This window comes from Melanerpes formicivorus, unplaced genomic scaffold (assembly GCF_026170545.1).
Source record: "Melanerpes formicivorus ecotype bairdi unplaced genomic scaffold, bMelFor1.0.p_v2 SCAF_280, whole genome shotgun sequence".
NCBI lineage: Eukaryota > Metazoa > Chordata > Aves > Piciformes > Picidae > Melanerpes > Melanerpes formicivorus.
Genome location: NW_027142632.1, coordinates 59997 through 79548, shown reverse-complemented (window position 1 = coordinate 79548; position 19552 = coordinate 59997). Strand labels below are relative to the sequence as shown.

Below are 19552 nucleotides of genomic sequence, written 5' to 3'. Positions count from 1 at the left end.
AATGTTAACCTAGCACACCAGCACAGCCCATCAAGGTTAACCGAGCACACCAACACAGCCAATCACGGTTAACAACAGGTTAGGGATGTACAGTGGAATGAAAGCTGCAAGAATGATGGACTGGAGTTGTGTTTCCCTTACATGTACGAGAACAGCTGATTAAACAAACAGCTGACAATCTGACCTGACTCAGTGCCAAGGAATCCCCCCTAATGCATCCTGATCCTTCCCACTCCCAAAGCCACAACAGGCCTAAAAGGGGGGCTCAGCTTCAATGACAAAGAGGGAGGAAACATCTCCACAATGCAAGCTCTTCCATTATTACCACACCTGAAAGACCCCTTCACACAGCTCCATGTCAGTCCCTGCCTCTCAGCTGCGAGTAGCCAAGAGCACAGCAAAGCTCTCTGCACAAAACCAGTTTCCTCCTACTGTCTCCTCAAGGAACCTCAGTGCTCCAGACCACTCCAAGCCACTAACTCCCACCAAGCCACGAGCAAGAACTGAATGCAGTAGCCCATGACTGACACACGAGCCTCCTCTCTTGCAGCACTGGCCTCTTGAGGACACATGAAGATGTGCTCTAGGAAGCACTGGCTCCAGCAAAGGCCTAGCCAAAATGCTGGCAATGCACTGCTGTGAGATTATGGGGTCATATGTTTCGGCACATCTGCCAGAAACACTCTTGCCAATCCTGCAAGTCTTGGAAGACAGCTTGGATGAGGAAGCCACCTTGGATGAGGCCTTGAGAATGTTGGGCCAGATGGAGGGGTACCCCTGTCTATAGCAGCATCTTGACAACTACATGATCTTCAGGGTCCCTTCCAACTCAAACCATTCTCTCATCCTTCCTACTAGGAAATGCCAAATGTTGAAGCAGCTGAGGGAGCAGACAGCATCAGCATGAACTCCTCATCTTTCCCTTTCATCAGGCCCTCCTCAGTTAAGATAACACCAATGATTCCCAGGTGAAAATTGATGGGCATCCAGTTACTCAGTTCAATAGCCTTTCTGCCATCCCACTGCTCTGTACTCACTTCCGTTCACTGGAGAGGTTGGTAGCTGCACACCCCACTGATATCTCTTCTTTTTCTGAACACGTCTGTTTTTGGGAGGAGCTGGGAGCTGCTCCCACCAAGGACATTTTCTCTTTTTCTACCTTCTCTGCCATCCTTTCAGCCTCCATTATCCTCTAGCATGAAGAATAAAAAGGAAAAAACTGCTCAGGTTTGAAAGCTCACATGAATGCTGATCTGCACAGCTGTATTTGATGGCTTCTGCTTAAAGACAAGAGAGTGGAACCAACAAAGTGGAAACTCAGAGCACAGTGGGTGCAGATGTCTGGCTCACTGACCACCATCCTACCATGACATTTTATCTCCTTTTGCTTGGAGAGATGAATTCTTTTGTACTGGTCGGGATGGAACTGCTAAACCTCTTGTTGCTAAAACCACCTGAAGTCAGGGGATGGAAAAATTTACACTCACTCCAGGGTTACATCACCCAGGTTCCCCAGAGGAGCAGGGATTTGGGTTTTCTCAAGCAGAGTTTAATACAGGTGACATTTTACACAGTCACCTCAAATCACAGCCCTTGTCTGCCAGAGGAACAGGCACCAGGAAGGCAGAGTGGTAATAAACGACAACTTCAATTGCACTCCACAGATCTGGCAGCACAAAGTGTGCAAATCACCAGCTCACCTGATCAGAAAGCTTCCCAATCATTTGCTACAAGCCAAGACACTGGAAAGGAAACTGTAAAAGAAACTGTGCAAGAAACAGCACTTCTCAGTGCGTGCTACTGACAGCACACCTGCTGGTGGCCAAAACATTCCAGGACTTTTGTTCTATGGAACACCATGGTTTCAAGACAAGAGAGTAGAAGACACTTTAAAACACCAAGGCATTTCTTAGACAGCTGACAGGACTTTCCAGCTGCTCCACAGGTGCCCTGTGTCCAGCATGAAGCATTTGTGGACACTTTTGTGGCCTTCCAGTATCTGAAGGGGGCCTACAGGAAGGCTGGGGAAGGACTTCTCAGGATCTCAGGTAGTGATAGGACTAGGGGGAATGGAATGAAGCTGGAGGTGGGGAGATTCAGGCTAGATGTGAGGAGGAGGTTCTTCACCATGAGAGTGGTGAAACCCTGGAATGGGTTGTCCAGGGAGGTGGTCGAGGCCCCATCCCTGGAGGTGTTTCAGACCAGGCTGGATGAGGCTCTGGCCAGCCTGATCTAGTGTGGGATGTCCCTGCCCACGGCAGGGGGGTTGGAACTAGGTGATCCTTGTGGTCCCTTCCAACCCTGAATGATACTATGGATACTATGGATACTTTGGATACACATTCACTTTTGATGTTTCAGGAGGCCTTTAAAGGAGGAGCATCCTGAGCCCACTCAAAACTGGGAAGCAGAAATGAGCTCTCTAAAGGACATTTCAAACAACACTTTGGTCTTGCTACAAACCCAGCTCCACCTCTCACCTTCAACAATTGAAGAGGCTTGCCACAAGTGATTTTTCGTGTCACTTTCCAGGGTGAATTCTGTGCACAGGGGTGGAGCTTGACCTCTCCCATCTCCTGCTGATTGCCTTCTTCAAGGAGCTGAGGGCCACTACAAAGTGAGAGGAGAAAAGAAGGGAAGAGTTTTGGTCTCTTCCCCCAGGCAACCAGCACCAGAACAAGGGGACACAGTCTCAACTGCACCAGGGGCAGTTTAGGCTCGAGGTGAGGAGAAAGTTCTTCACCGAGAGAGTCATTAGTCATTGGAATGGGCTGCCCAGGGAGGTGGTGGAGTCACCATCCCTTGAGGTGTTCAAGAGGGGATTGGACGTGGCACTTGGTGCCATGGTCTAGTCATGGGTCTGCGGTGACAGGTTGGTCTCGATGATCCTCGAGGTCTCTTCTAACCTTGGCGATACTGTGACACTGTGATACTGTGAGTTGGAGAAGTGCACCTCTGATTCACAGGCAAAATCCAGCCTCCCAGCCTCATTCTCTTCTAATTGGAACTTTCCATGCCAGCCCCAAAAACTAAAGGAGTATAAAGCAACTCGAGAGAAACTGGCAGCCCTTACTCACCCACCCCACATACAGAAAACAGTTTCATCTTCCTCCTGATTTGGTCTAGCCAGAAGTTTGGGAACATACCTGTGCCATGGACCAGCAAGTGAGCATGGTGGCTTTTCAACTACCTGCTTTGGGCACAGAAACAAAGGGGAGAGGGGGAGGAAAGGTTAGCTGAAGGATCTCAGCACAACAGAAGCAGGTGTTTAAAGGCAGGTCTGGGGGCCTAGCATACAAAATAGCTCCAACTGACTTGGTCATCATGGCCGCCTTCACTGTCTCTGAGCTGCAGGTCCTCCTCCAGCATTCTGAAAGACAACCAGAAGACAAGGATCAGCCAAGGCAGGCACAGTTTCAGGCAGCAGACCTTCACGAAGAATTGGTGAATGCTGTCCAAGAAAAAACAAACCTCCCACATCTTTTTTGACCATTCCCCGCACTCTGGCTGCTAATCCCTCTCACTGCCTGACAGAACCACAGCATGCCAAAACCAACAAATTTGAAAATAGCTCCTGTTTAAAGAACAAAATTCTGCTTGAACTTTGGTCCAAGACTGTAGAAGGAAGAGGGCTCCAGGCAGCCTGGTTAATATGCAAACATCACAGACCCTGACCTGATTCAGAGCCAAGGAATCCCCCCTAATGCATCCCCATCCTTACCACTCCCAGCTTAATGCTGAGGCACTTGGGAGAGCAGACAGCAATAGCATTAACTCCTGACCTTCCCTTTCATCACATCTTGATCCATTAAGAAAACACCAATGATCACCAGGTGAACATTGATGGACATCCAGTTACTTGGTTCAATAGCCACTGCAGAGAACTCAAGGAGATTTTCCACAGCAGCTACCGGCACCTAGAAACCAAAGGCTGCTGCTGCAAGAGAAACTAGCAGCCCCGACTCACCCACCCCACATACAGAAAAGAGTTTGGGTTTCCTCCTGATTTGGTCTAAACAGAAGTTTGAGAACAAACCTGTGGCTTGGAGCAGCAAGCAATGTTGGTGGCTTTTCAACAACCTCATCTGGCTACAAAAACAAAGAGGAGAAAGGGAGCAAATGGTTAGCTGAAGGATGCCAGCACAACAGAACAAGGTGTTTCAAGGCAGATCTGTCGGAACAGTGTAAAAACTGTCTGCAACTCACTTGGTCTTCGCTGCTCTCTTCGCTGTCACTTAGGTGCACCTCCTTGCCAATCATACTGAAAGACAACCAGAAGACAGGCATCAGCCAAGGCAGGCTCATTTTCAGGCAGCAGACCTTGACAAAGAATTGGTGGATGCTGTCCCCACAACAAACCACACTCCCACATCCTTTTTGACCAGTCCTCACGCTCTGACTGCTAACCCCTCTCATTACCTGATTGAATCACAAAATGCCAAAGACAACCCAGGGCTGCCTGGGCGCTTCCCACTTGTCTCAACACACTTTCCAATGAGCTCAGTACCACCACCTATAACCACCCAAGACCGCGAGAGCAGTGCTGCTCTGCCAGGGTCACCTGGGACACCAAGGAATCCAACCAGGGCTACCTATAAACAAACACAGCCAGTCAAGTTTAGGCTCACCAAGTGAGACAAGCACCAAGACAGCCAATCAAGTTTAAGCTAGCATACCAACCACGCCCATCAACATTTACCTAGCACATCAGCACAGCCAATCAACGTTACCCTGGCACACCAACACAGCCCATCAATGTTAAGCTAGCACACCAACACAGCCCATCAATGTTAACCTAGCACACCAGCACAGCCCATCAAGGTTAACCGAGCACACCAACACAGCCAATCACGGTTAACAACAGGTTAGGGATGTACAGTGGAATGAAAGCTGCAAGAATGATGGACTGGAGTTGTGTTTCCCTTACATGTACGAGAACAGCTGATTAAACAAACAGCTGACAATCTGACCTGACTCAGTGCCAAGGAATCCCCCCTAATGCATCCTGATCCTTCCCACTCCCAAAGCCACAACAGGCCTAAAAGGGGGGCTCAGCTTCAATGACAAAGAGGGAGGAAACATCTCCACAATGCAAGCTCTTCCATTATTACCACACCTGAAAGACCCCTTCACACAGCTCCATGTCAGTCCCTGCCTCTCAGCTGCGAGTAGCCAAGAGCACAGCAAAGCTCTCTGCACAAAACCAGTTTCCTCCTACTGTCTCCTCAAGGAACCTCAGTGCTCCAGACCACTCCAAGCCACTAACTCCCACCAAGCCACGAGCAAGAACTGAATGCAGTAGCCCATGACTGACACACGAGCCTCCTCTCTTGCAGCACTGGCCTCTTGAGGACACATGAAGATGTGCTCTAGGAAGCACTGGCTCCAGCAAAGGCCTAGCCAAAATGCTGGCAATGCACTGCTGTGAGATTATGGGGTCATATGTTTCGGCACATCTGCCAGAAACACTCTTGCCAATCCTGCAAGTCTTGGAAGACAGCTTGGATGAGGAAGCCACCTTGGATGAGGCCTTGAGAATGTTGGGCCAGATGGAGGGGTACCCCTGTCTATAGCAGCATCTTGACAACTACATGATCTTCAGGGTCCCTTCCAACTCAAACCATTCTCTCATCCTTCCTACTAGGAAATGCCAAATGTTGAAGCAGCTGAGGGAGCAGACAGCATCAGCATGAACTCCTCATCTTTCCCTTTCATCAGGCCCTCCTCAGTTAAGATAACACCAATGATTCCCAGGTGAAAATTGATGGGCATCCAGTTACTCAGTTCAATAGCCTTTCTGCCATCCCACTGCTCTGTACTCACTTCCGTTCACTGGAGAGGTTGGTAGCTGCACACCCCACTGATATCTCTTCTTTTTCTGAACACGTCTGTTTTTGGGAGGAGCTGGGAGCTGCTCCCACCAAGGACATTTTCTCTTTTTCTACCTTCTCTGCCATCCTTTCAGCCTCCATTATCCTCTAGCATGAAGAATAAAAAGGAAAAAACTGCTCAGGTTTGAAAGCTCACATGAATGCTGATCTGCACAGCTGTATTTGATGGCTTCTGCTTAAAGACAAGAGAGTGGAACCAACAAAGTGGAAACTCAGAGCACAGTGGGTGCAGATGTCTGGCTCACTGACCACCATCCTACCATGACATTTTATCTCCTTTTGCTTGGAGAGATGAATTCTTTTGTACTGGTCGGGATGGAACTGCTAAACCTCTTGTTGCTAAAACCACCTGAAGTCAGGGGATGGAAAAATTTACACTCACTCCAGGGTTACATCACCCAGGTTCCCCAGAGGAGCAGGGATTTGGGTTTTCTCAAGCAGAGTTTAATACAGGTGACATTTTACACAGTCACCTCAAATCACAGCCCTTGTCTGCCAGAGGAACAGGCACCAGGAAGGCAGAGTGGTAATAAACGACAACTTCAATTGCACTCCACAGATCTGGCAGCACAAAGTGTGCAAATCACCAGCTCACCTGATCAGAAAGCTTCCCAATCATTTGCTACAAGCCAAGACACTGGAAAGGAAACTGTAAAAGAAACTGTGCAAGAAACAGCACTTCTCAGTGCGTGCTACTGACAGCACACCTGCTGGTGGCCAAAACATTCCAGGACTTTTGTTCTATGGAACACCATGGTTTCAAGACAAGAGAGTAGAAGACACTTTAAAACACCAAGGCATTTCTTAGACAGCTGACAGGACTTTCCAGCTGCTCCACAGGTGCCCTGTGTCCAGCATGAAGCATTTGTGGACACTTTTGTGGCCTTCCAGTATCTGAAGGGGGCCTACAGGAAGGCTGGGGAAGGACTTCTCAGGATCTCAGGTAGTGATAGGACTAGGGGGAATGGAATGAAGCTGGAGGTGGGGAGATTCAGGCTAGATGTGAGGAGGAGGTTCTTCACCATGAGAGTGGTGAAACCCTGGAATGGGTTGTCCAGGGAGGTGGTCGAGGCCCCATCCCTGGAGGTGTTTCAGACCAGGCTGGATGAGGCTCTGGCCAGCCTGATCTAGTGTGGGATGTCCCTGCCCACGGCAGGGGGGTTGGAACTAGGTGATCCTTGTGGTCCCTTCCAACCCTGAATGATACTATGGATACTATGGATACTTTGGATACACATTCACTTTTGATGTTTCAGGAGGCCTTTAAAGGAGGAGCATCCTGAGCCCACTCAAAACTGGGAAGCAGAAATGAGCTCTCTAAAGGACATTTCAAACAACACTTTGGTCTTGCTACAAACCCAGCTCCACCTCTCACCTTCAACAATTGAAGAGGCTTGCCACAAGTGATTTTTCGTGTCACTTTCCAGGGTGAATTCTGTGCACAGGGGTGGAGCTTGACCTCTCCCATCTCCTGCTGATTGCCTTCTTCAAGGAGCTGAGGGCCACTACAAAGTGAGAGGAGAAAAGAAGGGAAGAGTTTTGGTCTCTTCCCCCAGGCAACCAGCACCAGAACAAGGGGACACAGTCTCAACTGCACCAGGGGCAGTTTAGGCTCGAGGTGAGGAGAAAGTTCTTCACCGAGAGAGTCATTAGTCATTGGAATGGGCTGCCCAGGGAGGTGGTGGAGTCACCATCCCTTGAGGTGTTCAAGAGGGGATTGGACGTGGCACTTGGTGCCATGGTCTAGTCATGGGTCTGCAGTGACAGGTTGGTCTCGATGATCCTCGAGGTCTCTTCTAACCTTGGCGATACTGTGACACTGTGATACTGTGAGTTGGAGAAGTGCACCTCTGATTCACAGGCAAAATCCAGCCTCCCAGCCTCATTCTCTTCTAATTGGAACTTTCCATGCCAGCCCCAAAAACTAAAGGAGTATAAAGCAACTCGAGAGAAACTGGCAGCCCTTACTCACCCACCCCACATACAGAAAACAGTTTCATCTTCCTCCTGATTTGGTCTAGCCAGAAGTTTGGGAACATACCTGTGCCATGGACCAGCAAGTGAGCATGGTGGCTTTTCAACTACCTGCTTTGGGCACAGAAACAAAGGGGAGAGGGGGAGGAAAGGTTAGCTGAAGGATCTCAGCACAACAGAAGCAGGTGTTTAAAGGCAGGTCTGGGGGCCTAGCATACAAAATAGCTCCAACTGACTTGGTCATCATGGCCGCCTTCACTGTCTCTGAGCTGCAGGTCCTCCTCCAGCATTCTGAAAGACAACCAGAAGACAAGGATCAGCCAAGGCAGGCACAGTTTCAGGCAGCAGACCTTCACAAAGAATTGGTGAATGCTGTCCAAGAAAAAACAAACCTCCCACATCTTTTTTGACCATTCCCCACACTCTGGCTGCTAATCCCTCTCACTGCCTGACAGAACCACAGCATGCCAAAACCAACAAATTTGAAAATAGCTCCTGTTTAAAGAACAAAATTCTGCTTGAACTTTGGTCCAAGACTGTAGAAGGAAGAGGGCTCCAGGCAGCCTGGTTAATATGCAAACATCACAGACCCTGACCTGATTCAGAGCCAAGGAATCCCCCCTAATGCATCCCCATCCTTACCACTCCCAGCTTAATGCTGAGGCACTTGGGAGAGCAGACAGCAATAGCATTAACTCCTGACCTTCCCTTTCATCACATCTTGATCCATTAAGAAAACACCAATGATCACCAGGTGAACATTGATGGACATCCAGTTACTTGGTTCAATAGCCACTGCAGAGAACTCAAGGAGATTTTCCACAGCAGCTACCGGCACCTAGAAACCAAAGGCTGCTGCTGCAAGAGAAACTAGCAGCCCCGACTCACCCACCCCACATACAGAAAAGAGTTTGGGTTTCCTCCTGATTTGGTCTAAACAGAAGTTTGAGAACAAACCTGTGGCTTGGAGCAGCAAGCAATGTTGGTGGCTTTTCAACAACCTCATCTGGCTACAAAAACAAAGAGGAGAAAGGGAGCAAATGGTTAGCTGAAGGATGCCAGCACAACAGAACAAGGTGTTTCAAGGCAGATCTGTCGGAACAGTGTAAAAACTGTCTGCAACTCACTTGGTCTTCGCTGCTCTCTTCGCTGTCACTTAGGTGCACCTCCTTGCCAATCATACTGAAAGACAACCAGAAGACAGGCATCAGCCAAGGCAGGCTCATTTTCAGGCAGCAGACCTTGACAAAGAATTGGTGGATGCTGTCCCCACAACAAACCACACTCCCACATCCTTTTTGACCAGTCCTCACGCTCTGACTGCTAACCCCTCTCATTACCTGATTGAATCACAAAATGCCAAAGACAACCCAGGGCTGCCTGGGCGCTTCCCACTTGTCTCAACACACTTTCCAATGAGCTCAGTACCACCACCTATAACCACCCAAGACCGCGAGAGCAGTGCTGCTCTGCCAGGGTCACCTGGGACACCAAGGAATCCAACCAGGGCTACCTATAAACAAACACAGCCAGTCAAGTTTAGGCTCACCAAGTGAGACAAGCACCAAGACAGCCAATCAAGTTTAAGCTAGCATACCAACCACGCCCATCAACATTTACCTAGCACATCAGCACAGCCAATCAACGTTACCCTGGCACACCAACACAGCCCATCAATGTTAAGCTAGCACACCAACACAGCCCATCAATGTTAACCTAGCACACCAGCACAGCCCATCAAGGTTAACCGAGCACACCAACACAGCCAATCACGGTTAACAACAGGTTAGGGATGTACAGTGGAATGAAAGCTGCAAGAATGATGGACTGGAGTTGTGTTTCCCTTACATGTACGAGAACAGCTGATTAAACAAACAGCTGACAATCTGACCTGACTCAGTGCCAAGGAATCCCCCCTAATGCATCCTGATCCTTCCCACTCCCAAAGCCACAACAGGCCTAAAAGGGGGGCTCAGCTTCAATGACAAAGAGGGAGGAAACATCTCCACAATGCAAGCTCTTCCATTATTACCACACCTGAAAGACCCCTTCACACAGCTCCATGTCAGTCCCTGCCTCTCAGCTGCGAGTAGCCAAGAGCACAGCAAAGCTCTCTGCACAAAACCAGTTTCCTCCTACTGTCTCCTCAAGGAACCTCAGTGCTCCAGACCACTCCAAGCCACTAACTCCCACCAAGCCACGAGCAAGAACTGAATGCAGTAGCCCATGACTGACACACGAGCCTCCTCTCTTGCAGCACTGGCCTCTTGAGGACACATGAAGATGTGCTCTAGGAAGCACTGGCTCCAGCAAAGGCCTAGCCAAAATGCTGGCAATGCACTGCTGTGAGATTATGGGGTCATATGTTTCGGCACATCTGCCAGAAACACTCTTGCCAATCCTGCAAGTCTTGGAAGACAGCTTGGATGAGGAAGCCACCTTGGATGAGGCCTTGAGAATGTTGGGCCAGATGGAGGGGTACCCCTGTCTATAGCAGCATCTTGACAACTACATGATCTTCAGGGTCCCTTCCAACTCAAACCATTCTCTCATCCTTCCTACTAGGAAATGCCAAATGTTGAAGCAGCTGAGGGAGCAGACAGCATCAGCATGAACTCCTCATCTTTCCCTTTCATCAGGCCCTCCTCAGTTAAGATAACACCAATGATTCCCAGGTGAAAATTGATGGGCATCCAGTTACTCAGTTCAATAGCCTTTCTGCCATCCCACTGCTCTGTACTCACTTCCGTTCACTGGAGAGGTTGGTAGCTGCACACCCCACTGATATCTCTTCTTTTTCTGAACACGTCTGTTTTTGGGAGGAGCTGGGAGCTGCTCCCACCAAGGACATTTTCTCTTTTTCTACCTTCTCTGCCATCCTTTCAGCCTCCATTATCCTCTAGCATGAAGAATAAAAAGGAAAAAACTGCTCAGGTTTGAAAGCTCACATGAATGCTGATCTGCACAGCTGTATTTGATGGCTTCTGCTTAAAGACAAGAGAGTGGAACCAACAAAGTGGAAACTCAGAGCACAGTGGGTGCAGATGTCTGGCTCACTGACCACCATCCTACCATGACATTTTATCTCCTTTTGCTTGGAGAGATGAATTCTTTTGTACTGGTCGGGATGGAACTGCTAAACCTCTTGTTGCTAAAACCACCTGAAGTCAGGGGATGGAAAAATTTACACTCACTCCAGGGTTACATCACCCAGGTTCCCCAGAGGAGCAGGGATTTGGGTTTTCTCAAGCAGAGTTTAATACAGGTGACATTTTACACAGTCACCTCAAATCACAGCCCTTGTCTGCCAGAGGAACAGGCACCAGGAAGGCAGAGTGGTAATAAACGACAACTTCAATTGCACTCCACAGATCTGGCAGCACAAAGTGTGCAAATCACCAGCTCACCTGATCAGAAAGCTTCCCAATCATTTGCTACAAGCCAAGACACTGGAAAGGAAACTGTAAAAGAAACTGTGCAAGAAACAGCACTTCTCAGTGCGTGCTACTGACAGCACACCTGCTGGTGGCCAAAACATTCCAGGACTTTTGTTCTATGGAACACCATGGTTTCAAGACAAGAGAGTAGAAGACACTTTAAAACACCAAGGCATTTCTTAGACAGCTGACAGGACTTTCCAGCTGCTCCACAGGTGCCCTGTGTCCAGCATGAAGCATTTGTGGACACTTTTGTGGCCTTCCAGTATCTGAAGGGGGCCTACAGGAAGGCTGGGGAAGGACTTCTCAGGATCTCAGGTAGTGATAGGACTAGGGGGAATGGAATGAAGCTGGAGGTGGGGAGATTCAGGCTAGATGTGAGGAGGAGGTTCTTCACCATGAGAGTGGTGAAACCCTGGAATGGGTTGTCCAGGGAGGTGGTCGAGGCCCCATCCCTGGAGGTGTTTCAGACCAGGCTGGATGAGGCTCTGGCCAGCCTGATCTAGTGTGGGATGTCCCTGCCCACGGCAGGGGGGTTGGAACTAGGTGATCCTTGTGGTCCCTTCCAACCCTGAATGATACTATGGATACTATGGATACTTTGGATACACATTCACTTTTGATGTTTCAGGAGGCCTTTAAAGGAGGAGCATCCTGAGCCCACTCAAAACTGGGAAGCAGAAATGAGCTCTCTAAAGGACATTTCAAACAACACTTTGGTCTTGCTACAAACCCAGCTCCACCTCTCACCTTCAACAATTGAAGAGGCTTGCCACAAGTGATTTTTCGTGTCACTTTCCAGGGTGAATTCTGTGCACAGGGGTGGAGCTTGACCTCTCCCATCTCCTGCTGATTGCCTTCTTCAAGGAGCTGAGGGCCACTACAAAGTGAGAGGAGAAAAGAAGGGAAGAGTTTTGGTCTCTTCCCCCAGGCAACCAGCACCAGAACAAGGGGACACAGTCTCAACTGCACCAGGGGCAGTTTAGGCTCGAGGTGAGGAGAAAGTTCTTCACCGAGAGAGTCATTAGTCATTGGAATGGGCTGCCCAGGGAGGTGGTGGAGTCACCATCCCTTGAGGTGTTCAAGAGGGGATTGGACGTGGCACTTGGTGCCATGGTCTAGTCATGGGTCTGCGGTGACAGGTTGGTCTCGATGATCCTCGAGGTCTCTTCTAACCTTGGCGATACTGTGACACTGTGATACTGTGAGTTGGAGAAGTGCACCTCTGATTCACAGGCAAAATCCAGCCTCCCAGCCTCATTCTCTTCTAATTGGAACTTTCCATGCCAGCCCCAAAAACTAAAGGAGTATAAAGCAACTCGAGAGAAACTGGCAGCCCTTACTCACCCACCCCACATACAGAAAACAGTTTCATCTTCCTCCTGATTTGGTCTAGCCAGAAGTTTGGGAACATACCTGTGCCATGGACCAGCAAGCGAGCATGGTGGCTTTTCAACTACCTGATTTGGGCACAGAAACAAAGGGGAGAGGGGGAGGAAAGGTTAGCTAAAGGATCTCAGCACAACAGAAGCAGGTGTTTAAAGGCAGGTCTGTGGGCCTAGCATACAAAATAGCTCCAACTGACATGGTCATCATGGCCATCCTCACTGTCTCTGGGATGCAGGTCCTCCTCCAGCACTCTGAAAGACAACCAGAAGACAAGGATCAGCCAAGGCAGGCACAGTTTCAGGCAGCAGACCTTCACAAAGAATTGGTGCATGCTGTCCAAGAAAACACAAACCTCCCACATCTTTTTTGACCATTCCCCACACTCTGGCTGCTAACCCCTCTCACTGCCTGACAGAACCACAACATGCCAAAACCAACAAATTTGAAAATAGCTCCTCTTTAAAGAACAAAATTCTGCTTGAACTCTTGTCCAAGACTGTAGAAGGTAGAGGGCCCAGGGAGGCCTGGTTAATATGTAAACATCACAGACCCTGACCTGATTCAGAGCCAAGGAATCCTCCCTAATACATCCTGATCCTTCCCACTCCCACAGCCACAACAGGCCTAAACGGGGGGCTCAGCTTCAGTGACAAAGAGGGAGGAAACAACTCCACAATTCAAGCTCTTCCATAATTACCATAGCTGAAAGACCCCTTCACACAGGTACATGTCAGTCCCTGCCTCTCAGCTGCAAGTAGCATCTTTACAACTGCATGATCTTCAGGGTCCCTTCCGACCCAAACCATTCTCTCATCCTTTCATGTAGGAAATGATATACGCTAAAGCAGCTGAGGGAGCAGAGAGCATCAACAATTAACTCCTGACCTTTCCCTTTCATCAGGCCATGCTCAATTCAGAAAAGCCAATGATCACCAGCTGAAAATTGATGGACACCCAGTTACTCAGTTCAATACCCTTTCTGCCATCCCACTGCTCTGTACTCACTTCTGTTCTTGGGAGATGCTGGGAGCTGCTGCCACCGATGATTTTTTCTCTTTTTCTGACTTCTTTCTCTTCCTAGCAGCCTCAATTATCCTCTAGCATGAAGAATAAAAAGGAAAAGGGAAAAACTGCTCAGGCTTTGGAAGCTCACATGAAGTGATGATCTGCACAGCTATCTTTGATGGCTTCTGCTTAAAGACAAGAGAGTGGAACCAACAAAGTAGATACTCGGAGCACAGTGGGTGCAGATGTCTGGCTCACTGACCAGCATCCTACCATGACATTTTATCGCCTTTTGCTTGGAGAGATGAATATTTTGTACTGGTGGGATGGAACTGCTAAACCTCTTGTTGCTAAAACCACCTGAAGTCAGGGGATGGAAAAATTTGCACTCACTCCAGGGTTAGATCACCCAGGTTCCCCAGAGGAGCAGGGATTTGGGTTTTCTCAAGCAGAGTTTGATACAGGTGACATTTTACACAGTCACCTCAAATCACAGCCCTTGTCTGCCAGAGGAACAGGCACCAGGAAGGCAGAGTGGTAATAAATGACTTCAATTGCGCTCCACAGCACTCACAGCACAAAGTGTGCAAATCAGCAGCTCACCTGATCAGAAAGCTTCACAATCATTTGCTACAAGCCAAGACACTGGAAAGGAAGCTGTAAAAGAAACTGTGCAAGAAACAGCACTTCTCGGTCAGTGCTACTGACAGCACACCTGCTGGTGGCCAAAACATTCCAGGACTTTTGTTCTATGGAACACCATGGTTTCAAGACAAGACAGTAGAAGACACTTTAAAACACCAAGGCATTTCTTGGACGGCTGACAGGGCTTTCTGCTGGGCAGGTGCCCTGTGACCAACATTAAGCATCTGTGGACACTTTAGACACATATTCCCGTTACATGTATGGTGAGGCCTTTAGAGGAGGAGCATCCTGACTCCCCTCCAACTTGGGAAGCAGTAATAAGCTCTCCAAAGGGGCATTTCAAACAACAGCTTGGTCCTGCTACAAACTGAGCGCCACAACTCACCTTCAGCAATTCAAGAGGTTTGGCAGAAGTGTTTCTAGATGTCATATTGCAGAGCTCATTCTGTGCACTAGGGTTTCTCTTGACCTCTCCTATGTCTTGCTGACTGCCTTCTCCAGGCAGCTGAGGGACACTAGATAGTGAGAGGAGAAAAGAAAGAAGAGTTGGAGAAGTACACCTCTGATTCACAGGCAAACTCCAGCATCCCAGCCTCATTCTTTTCTAACTGTAGCTTTCCATGCCAAGCCAGACAAATAAAGAAATCAAAGCAAGGAGACACTAGCAGCCCTGACTCACCCACCCCACATACAGAAAAGAGTTTGGGTTTCCTCCTGATTTGGTCTAAACAGAAGTTTGAGAACAAACCTGTGGCTTGGAGCAGCAAGCAATGTTGGTGGCTTTTCAACAACCTCATCTGGCTACAAAACCAAAGAGGAGAAAGGGAGCAAATGGTTAGCTGAAGGATGCCAGCACAACAGAACAAGGTGTTTCAAGGCAGATCTGTCGGAACTGTGTAAAAACTGTCTGCAACTCACTTGGTCTTCGCTGCTCTCTTCGCTGTCACTTAGGTGCACCTCCTTAACAATCATACTGAAAGACAACCAGAAGACAGGCATCAGCCAAGGCAGGCTCATTTTCAGGCAGCAGACCTTGACAAAGAATTGGTGGATGCTGTCCCCACAACAAACCACACTCCCACATCCTTTTTGACCAGTCCTCACGCTCTGACTGCTAACCCCTCTCATTACCTGATTGAATCACAAAATGCCAAAGACAACCCAGGGCTGCCTGGGCGCTTCCCACTTGTCTCAACACACTTTCCAATGAGCTCAGTACCACCACCTGTAACCACCCAAGACCGCAAGAGCAGTGCTGCTCTGCCAGGGTCACCTAGGACACCAAGGTATCCCACCAGGGTTACCTGTAAACAAACACAGCCAATCAAGTTTAGGCTCACCAAGTGAGACAAGCACCAAGACAGCCAATCAAATTTAAGCTAGCATACCAACCACGCCCATCAACGGTTAGCCTTGAAGACCAACGCAGCCAATCAACGTTAACCTGGCACACCAACACAGCCAATCAAGTTTAAGGTAGCATACCAACCACACCCTTCAACAGTTAAAGTTGAAGACCAACGCAGCCAATCAAGGTTACCAACAGGTCAGGGAAGGACGATGGAATGGAAGCTGCAAGAATCATGGATTAGAGTTGTGTTTCCCTTACATGTACGAGAACAGCTGACTAAAGAAACAGCTGACAACCTATCACAGTATCACAGTATCACAGTATCACTTAGGTTGGAAAGGACCTCGAGGATCATCGAGTCCAACCTATCAACACAGACCCCATGACTAGACCATGGCACCAAGTGCCACGTCCAATCTCCCCTTGAACGCCTCCAGGGTCGATGACTCAACCACCTCCCTGGGCAACCCGTTCCAATGCTGAATGACTCGCTCGGTAAAGAACTTCCTCCTCACCTCGAGTCTAAACCTCCCCTGGCGCAGCTTGAGACTGTGTCCCCTTGTTCTGGTGCTGGTTGCTAGGAGAAGAGGCCAACCCCTTCCTGGCTACAACCACCCTTCAGGTAGTTGTAGAGGGCAATGAGGTCACCCCTGAGCCTCCTCTTCTCCAGGCTAAACAATCCCAGCTCCCTCAGCCTCTCCTCATAGGGCTTGTGTTCAAGGCCTCTCCCCAGCCTTGTTGCCCTTCTCTGGACACGCTCAAGTGTTTCGATGTCCTTCTTAAACTGAGGGGCCCAGAACTGGACACAGTATTCAAGGTGCGGCCTAACCAATGCAGAGTACAGGGGCACTATGACCTCCCTGCTCCTGCTGGCCACACTATTCCTAATGCAGGCCAGGATGCCATTGGCCCTCCTGGCCACCTGGGCACACTGCTGGCTCATGTTTAGGTGGCTGTCGATCAGCACACTCAGGACCCTCTCTGCCTGGGAGCTCTCCAGCCACTCCGACCCCAGCCTATAGCTTTGCATGGGATTCCCGTAGCCAAAGTGCAGCACCTGGCACTTGGACTTGTTGAATGCCATCCCATTGGACTCTGCCCATCTGACCAGTCGGTCACGGTCCCTCTGCAGAGCCTTTCTACCCTCTAACTGACCAACATCTGCCCCTAACTTTATGTCATCTGCAAACTTGCTGATGACTGACTCTACCCCTTCATCCAGATCATCGATGAATATGTTGAAGAGACAGGGCCCAGCACTGATCCCTGGGGGACACCACTGGTGACTGGCCTCCAGCTGGATGTGGCACCGTTCACTACCACTCTCTGGGCCCGGCCCTCCAGCCACTTCCTAACCCAGCACAGAGTGTAATGGTCCAATCCATGGGCTGACAGCTTAGCCAGCAGTTTGCTGTGGGGGACGGTGTCAAAGGCCTTGCTGAAGTCCAAGTAGACCACATCCACAGGCCTCGCCACATCCACCAGATGGGTCACCTGATCACAGAAAGAGATCAGGTTGGAGAGACAGGACCTGCCCCTCCTAAATCCATGTTGGCTGGACCTGAGCCCTTGGCCATCCTTCAGGTGCGCAGTTTTGCCGCCAGGATAATCTGCTCCATCACTTTCCCTGGCAATGAGGTCAGGCTGACTGGCCTGGAGTTTCCAGGTTCCTCCATCCGACCCTTCTTGTGGATGGGAACCACGTTGGCCAGTTTCCAGTCATCTGGGACCTCACCGGTGAGCCAGGACTGGAGGAAAATGACCTGACCTGATTCAGAGCCAAGGAATCCCCCCTAATGCATCCTGATCCTTCCCACTCCCAAAGCCACAACAGGCCTAAAAGGGGGGCTCAGCTTCAGTGACAAAGAGGGAGGAAACATCTCCACAATGCAAGCTCTTCCATTATTACCACACCTGAAAGACCCCTTCACACAGCTCCATGTCAGTCCCTGCCTCTCAGCTGCGAGTAGCCAAGAGCACAGCAAAGCTCTCTGCACAAAACCAATTTGCTCATACTGTCTCCTCAAGGAACCTCAGTGCTCCAGACCACTCCAAGCCACTAACTCCCACCAAGCCACAAGCAAGAACTGAATACAGTAGCCCATGACTGACACACGAGCCTCCTCTCTTGCAGCACTGGCTTCTTGAGGACACATGAAGATGTGCTCTAGGAAGCACTGGCTCCAGCAAAGGCCTAGCCAAAATGCTGGCAATGCACTGCTGTGAGGTGATGGGATCCTAAGTTTCGGCACATCTGCCAGAAACACTTTTGCCAATCCTGCAAGTCTTGGAAGACAGCTTGGATGAGGCCTTGAGAAAGTTGGCCTAGCAGAAGGGGTCCCCTGCCTATGGCAGCATCTTGACAACTTGATGACCTTCAGGGTCCCTTCCAACCCAAACCATTCTCTCAGCCTTTTTTCTAGGAACTGCTAAATGCTGAGGCACTTGGGGGAGCAGACAGCATCAGCATTAACTCCTGACCTTCCCTTTCATCACATCTTGATCCATTAAGAAAACACCAACGATCACCAGGTGAACATTGATGGACATCCAGTTACTTGGTTCAATAGCCACTGCAGAGAACTCAAGGAGATTTTCCACAGCAGCTACTGGCACCTAGAAACCAAAGGCTGCTGCTGCAAGAGAAACTAGCAGCCCTGACTCACCCACCCCACATACAGAAAAGAGTTTGGGTTTCCTCCTGATTTGGTCTAAACAGAAGTTTGAGAACAAACCTGTGGCTTGGAGCAGCAAGCAATGTTGGTGGCTTTTCAACAACCTCATCTGGCTACAAAAACAAAGAGGAGAAAGGGAGCAAATGGTTAGCTGAAGGACGCCAGCACAACAGAACAAGGTGTTTCAAGGCAGATCTGTCGGAACAGTGTAAAAACTGTCTGCAACTCACTTGGTCTTCGCTGCTCTCTTCGCTGTCACTTAGGTGCACCTCCTTGCCAATCATACTGAAAGACAACCAGAAGACAGGCATCAGCCAAGGCAGGCTCATTTTCAGGCAGCAGACCTTGACAAAGAATTGGTGGATGCTGTCCCCACAACAAACCACACTCCCACATCCTTTTTGATCAGTCCTCACGCTCTGACTGCTAACCCCTCTCATTACCTGATTGAATCACAAAATGCCAAAGACAACCCAGGGCTGCCTGGGCGCTTCCCACTTGTCTCAACACACTTTCCAATGAGCTCAGCACCACCACCTATAACCACCCAAGAGTGCAAGAGCAGTGCTGCTCTGCCAGGGTCACCTAGGACACCAAGGTATCCAACCAGGGCTACGTGTAAACAAACACAGCCAATCAAGTTTAGGCTCACCAAGTGAGACAAGCACCAAGACAGCCAATCAAATTTAAGCTAGCATACTAACCACACCCATCAACAGTTAACCTTGAAGACCAACGCAGCCAATCAACATTAACATAGCACATCAACACAGCCAATCAACGTTAACCTGGCACACCAACACAGCCCATCAATGTTAATCTAGCACACCAACACAGCCAAGCAAGGTTACCAACAGGTTAGGGATGTATGGTGGGGTGGGAGCTCTAAGAATCATGGACTGGAGATTTATTTCCCTTACAAGTAAGAGAACAGCTGATCAAAACATCTCCCACATCTTCTTTTCAATCTGACATCACTCTGGGTAATTCAGAAATGGCCTCTTTCACCTCAGCTGCTGGCCAATGTGTGAAAACTATTACAACTCCTGAGCTTGACTTGAGGAGCAAAGAACAACAGTAACATTTTAAAGAAATCATACTTATGCAAGGGCAGACAAAGACAGATTGCCCCAAACCAGTTTTCAACTAATTGGGAGGTAGCTCCTGTTTAAGGAAAAACAATCA

The 19552-nt window shown here is 49.2% G+C and overlaps 1 protein-coding gene across 9 annotated transcripts in view; it reads right to left on the bottom strand.

Moving 5' to 3' along the window:
- Positions 1 to 19552, bottom strand: part of LOC137458800 (AF4/FMR2 family member 1-like) — a 51596-nt gene that overhangs the window by 16357 nt on the left and 15687 nt on the right. For 5 of the 9 annotated variants that reach the window (XM_068170060.1, XM_068170068.1, XM_068170065.1 and 2 more), the window contains 16 exons: positions 18598 to 18652; positions 18428 to 18480; positions 15260 to 15314; positions 15090 to 15142; positions 14727 to 14856; positions 13697 to 13788; positions 12888 to 12942; positions 7933 to 7976; positions 7267 to 7396; positions 5824 to 5978; positions 4207 to 4261; positions 4037 to 4089; positions 3316 to 3370; positions 3147 to 3193; positions 2481 to 2610; positions 1038 to 1192 (listed from right to left, as the gene is read on the bottom strand). In XM_068170060.1, coding sequence (XP_068026161.1) covers positions 1038 to 1192; positions 2481 to 2610; positions 3147 to 3193; positions 3316 to 3370; positions 4037 to 4089; positions 4207 to 4261; positions 5824 to 5978; positions 7267 to 7396; positions 7933 to 7976; positions 12888 to 12942; positions 13697 to 13788; positions 14727 to 14856; positions 15090 to 15142; positions 15260 to 15314; positions 18428 to 18480; positions 18598 to 18651 — 1316 coding nt within the window. In that variant the 5' untranslated portion in view covers position 18652. Of the gene's footprint in view, positions 1 to 1037; positions 1193 to 2480; positions 2611 to 3146; positions 3194 to 3315; positions 3371 to 4036; positions 4090 to 4206; positions 4262 to 5823; positions 5979 to 7266; positions 7397 to 7932; positions 7980 to 8101; positions 8157 to 8822; positions 8876 to 8992; positions 9048 to 12052; positions 12640 to 12887; positions 12943 to 13696; positions 13789 to 14726; positions 14857 to 15089; positions 15143 to 15259; positions 15315 to 18427; positions 18481 to 18597; positions 18653 to 19552 lie in introns of those variants that run through there. The other 4 variants (XM_068170064.1, XM_068170066.1, XM_068170067.1 and 1 more) reach the window with 4 other exon arrangements.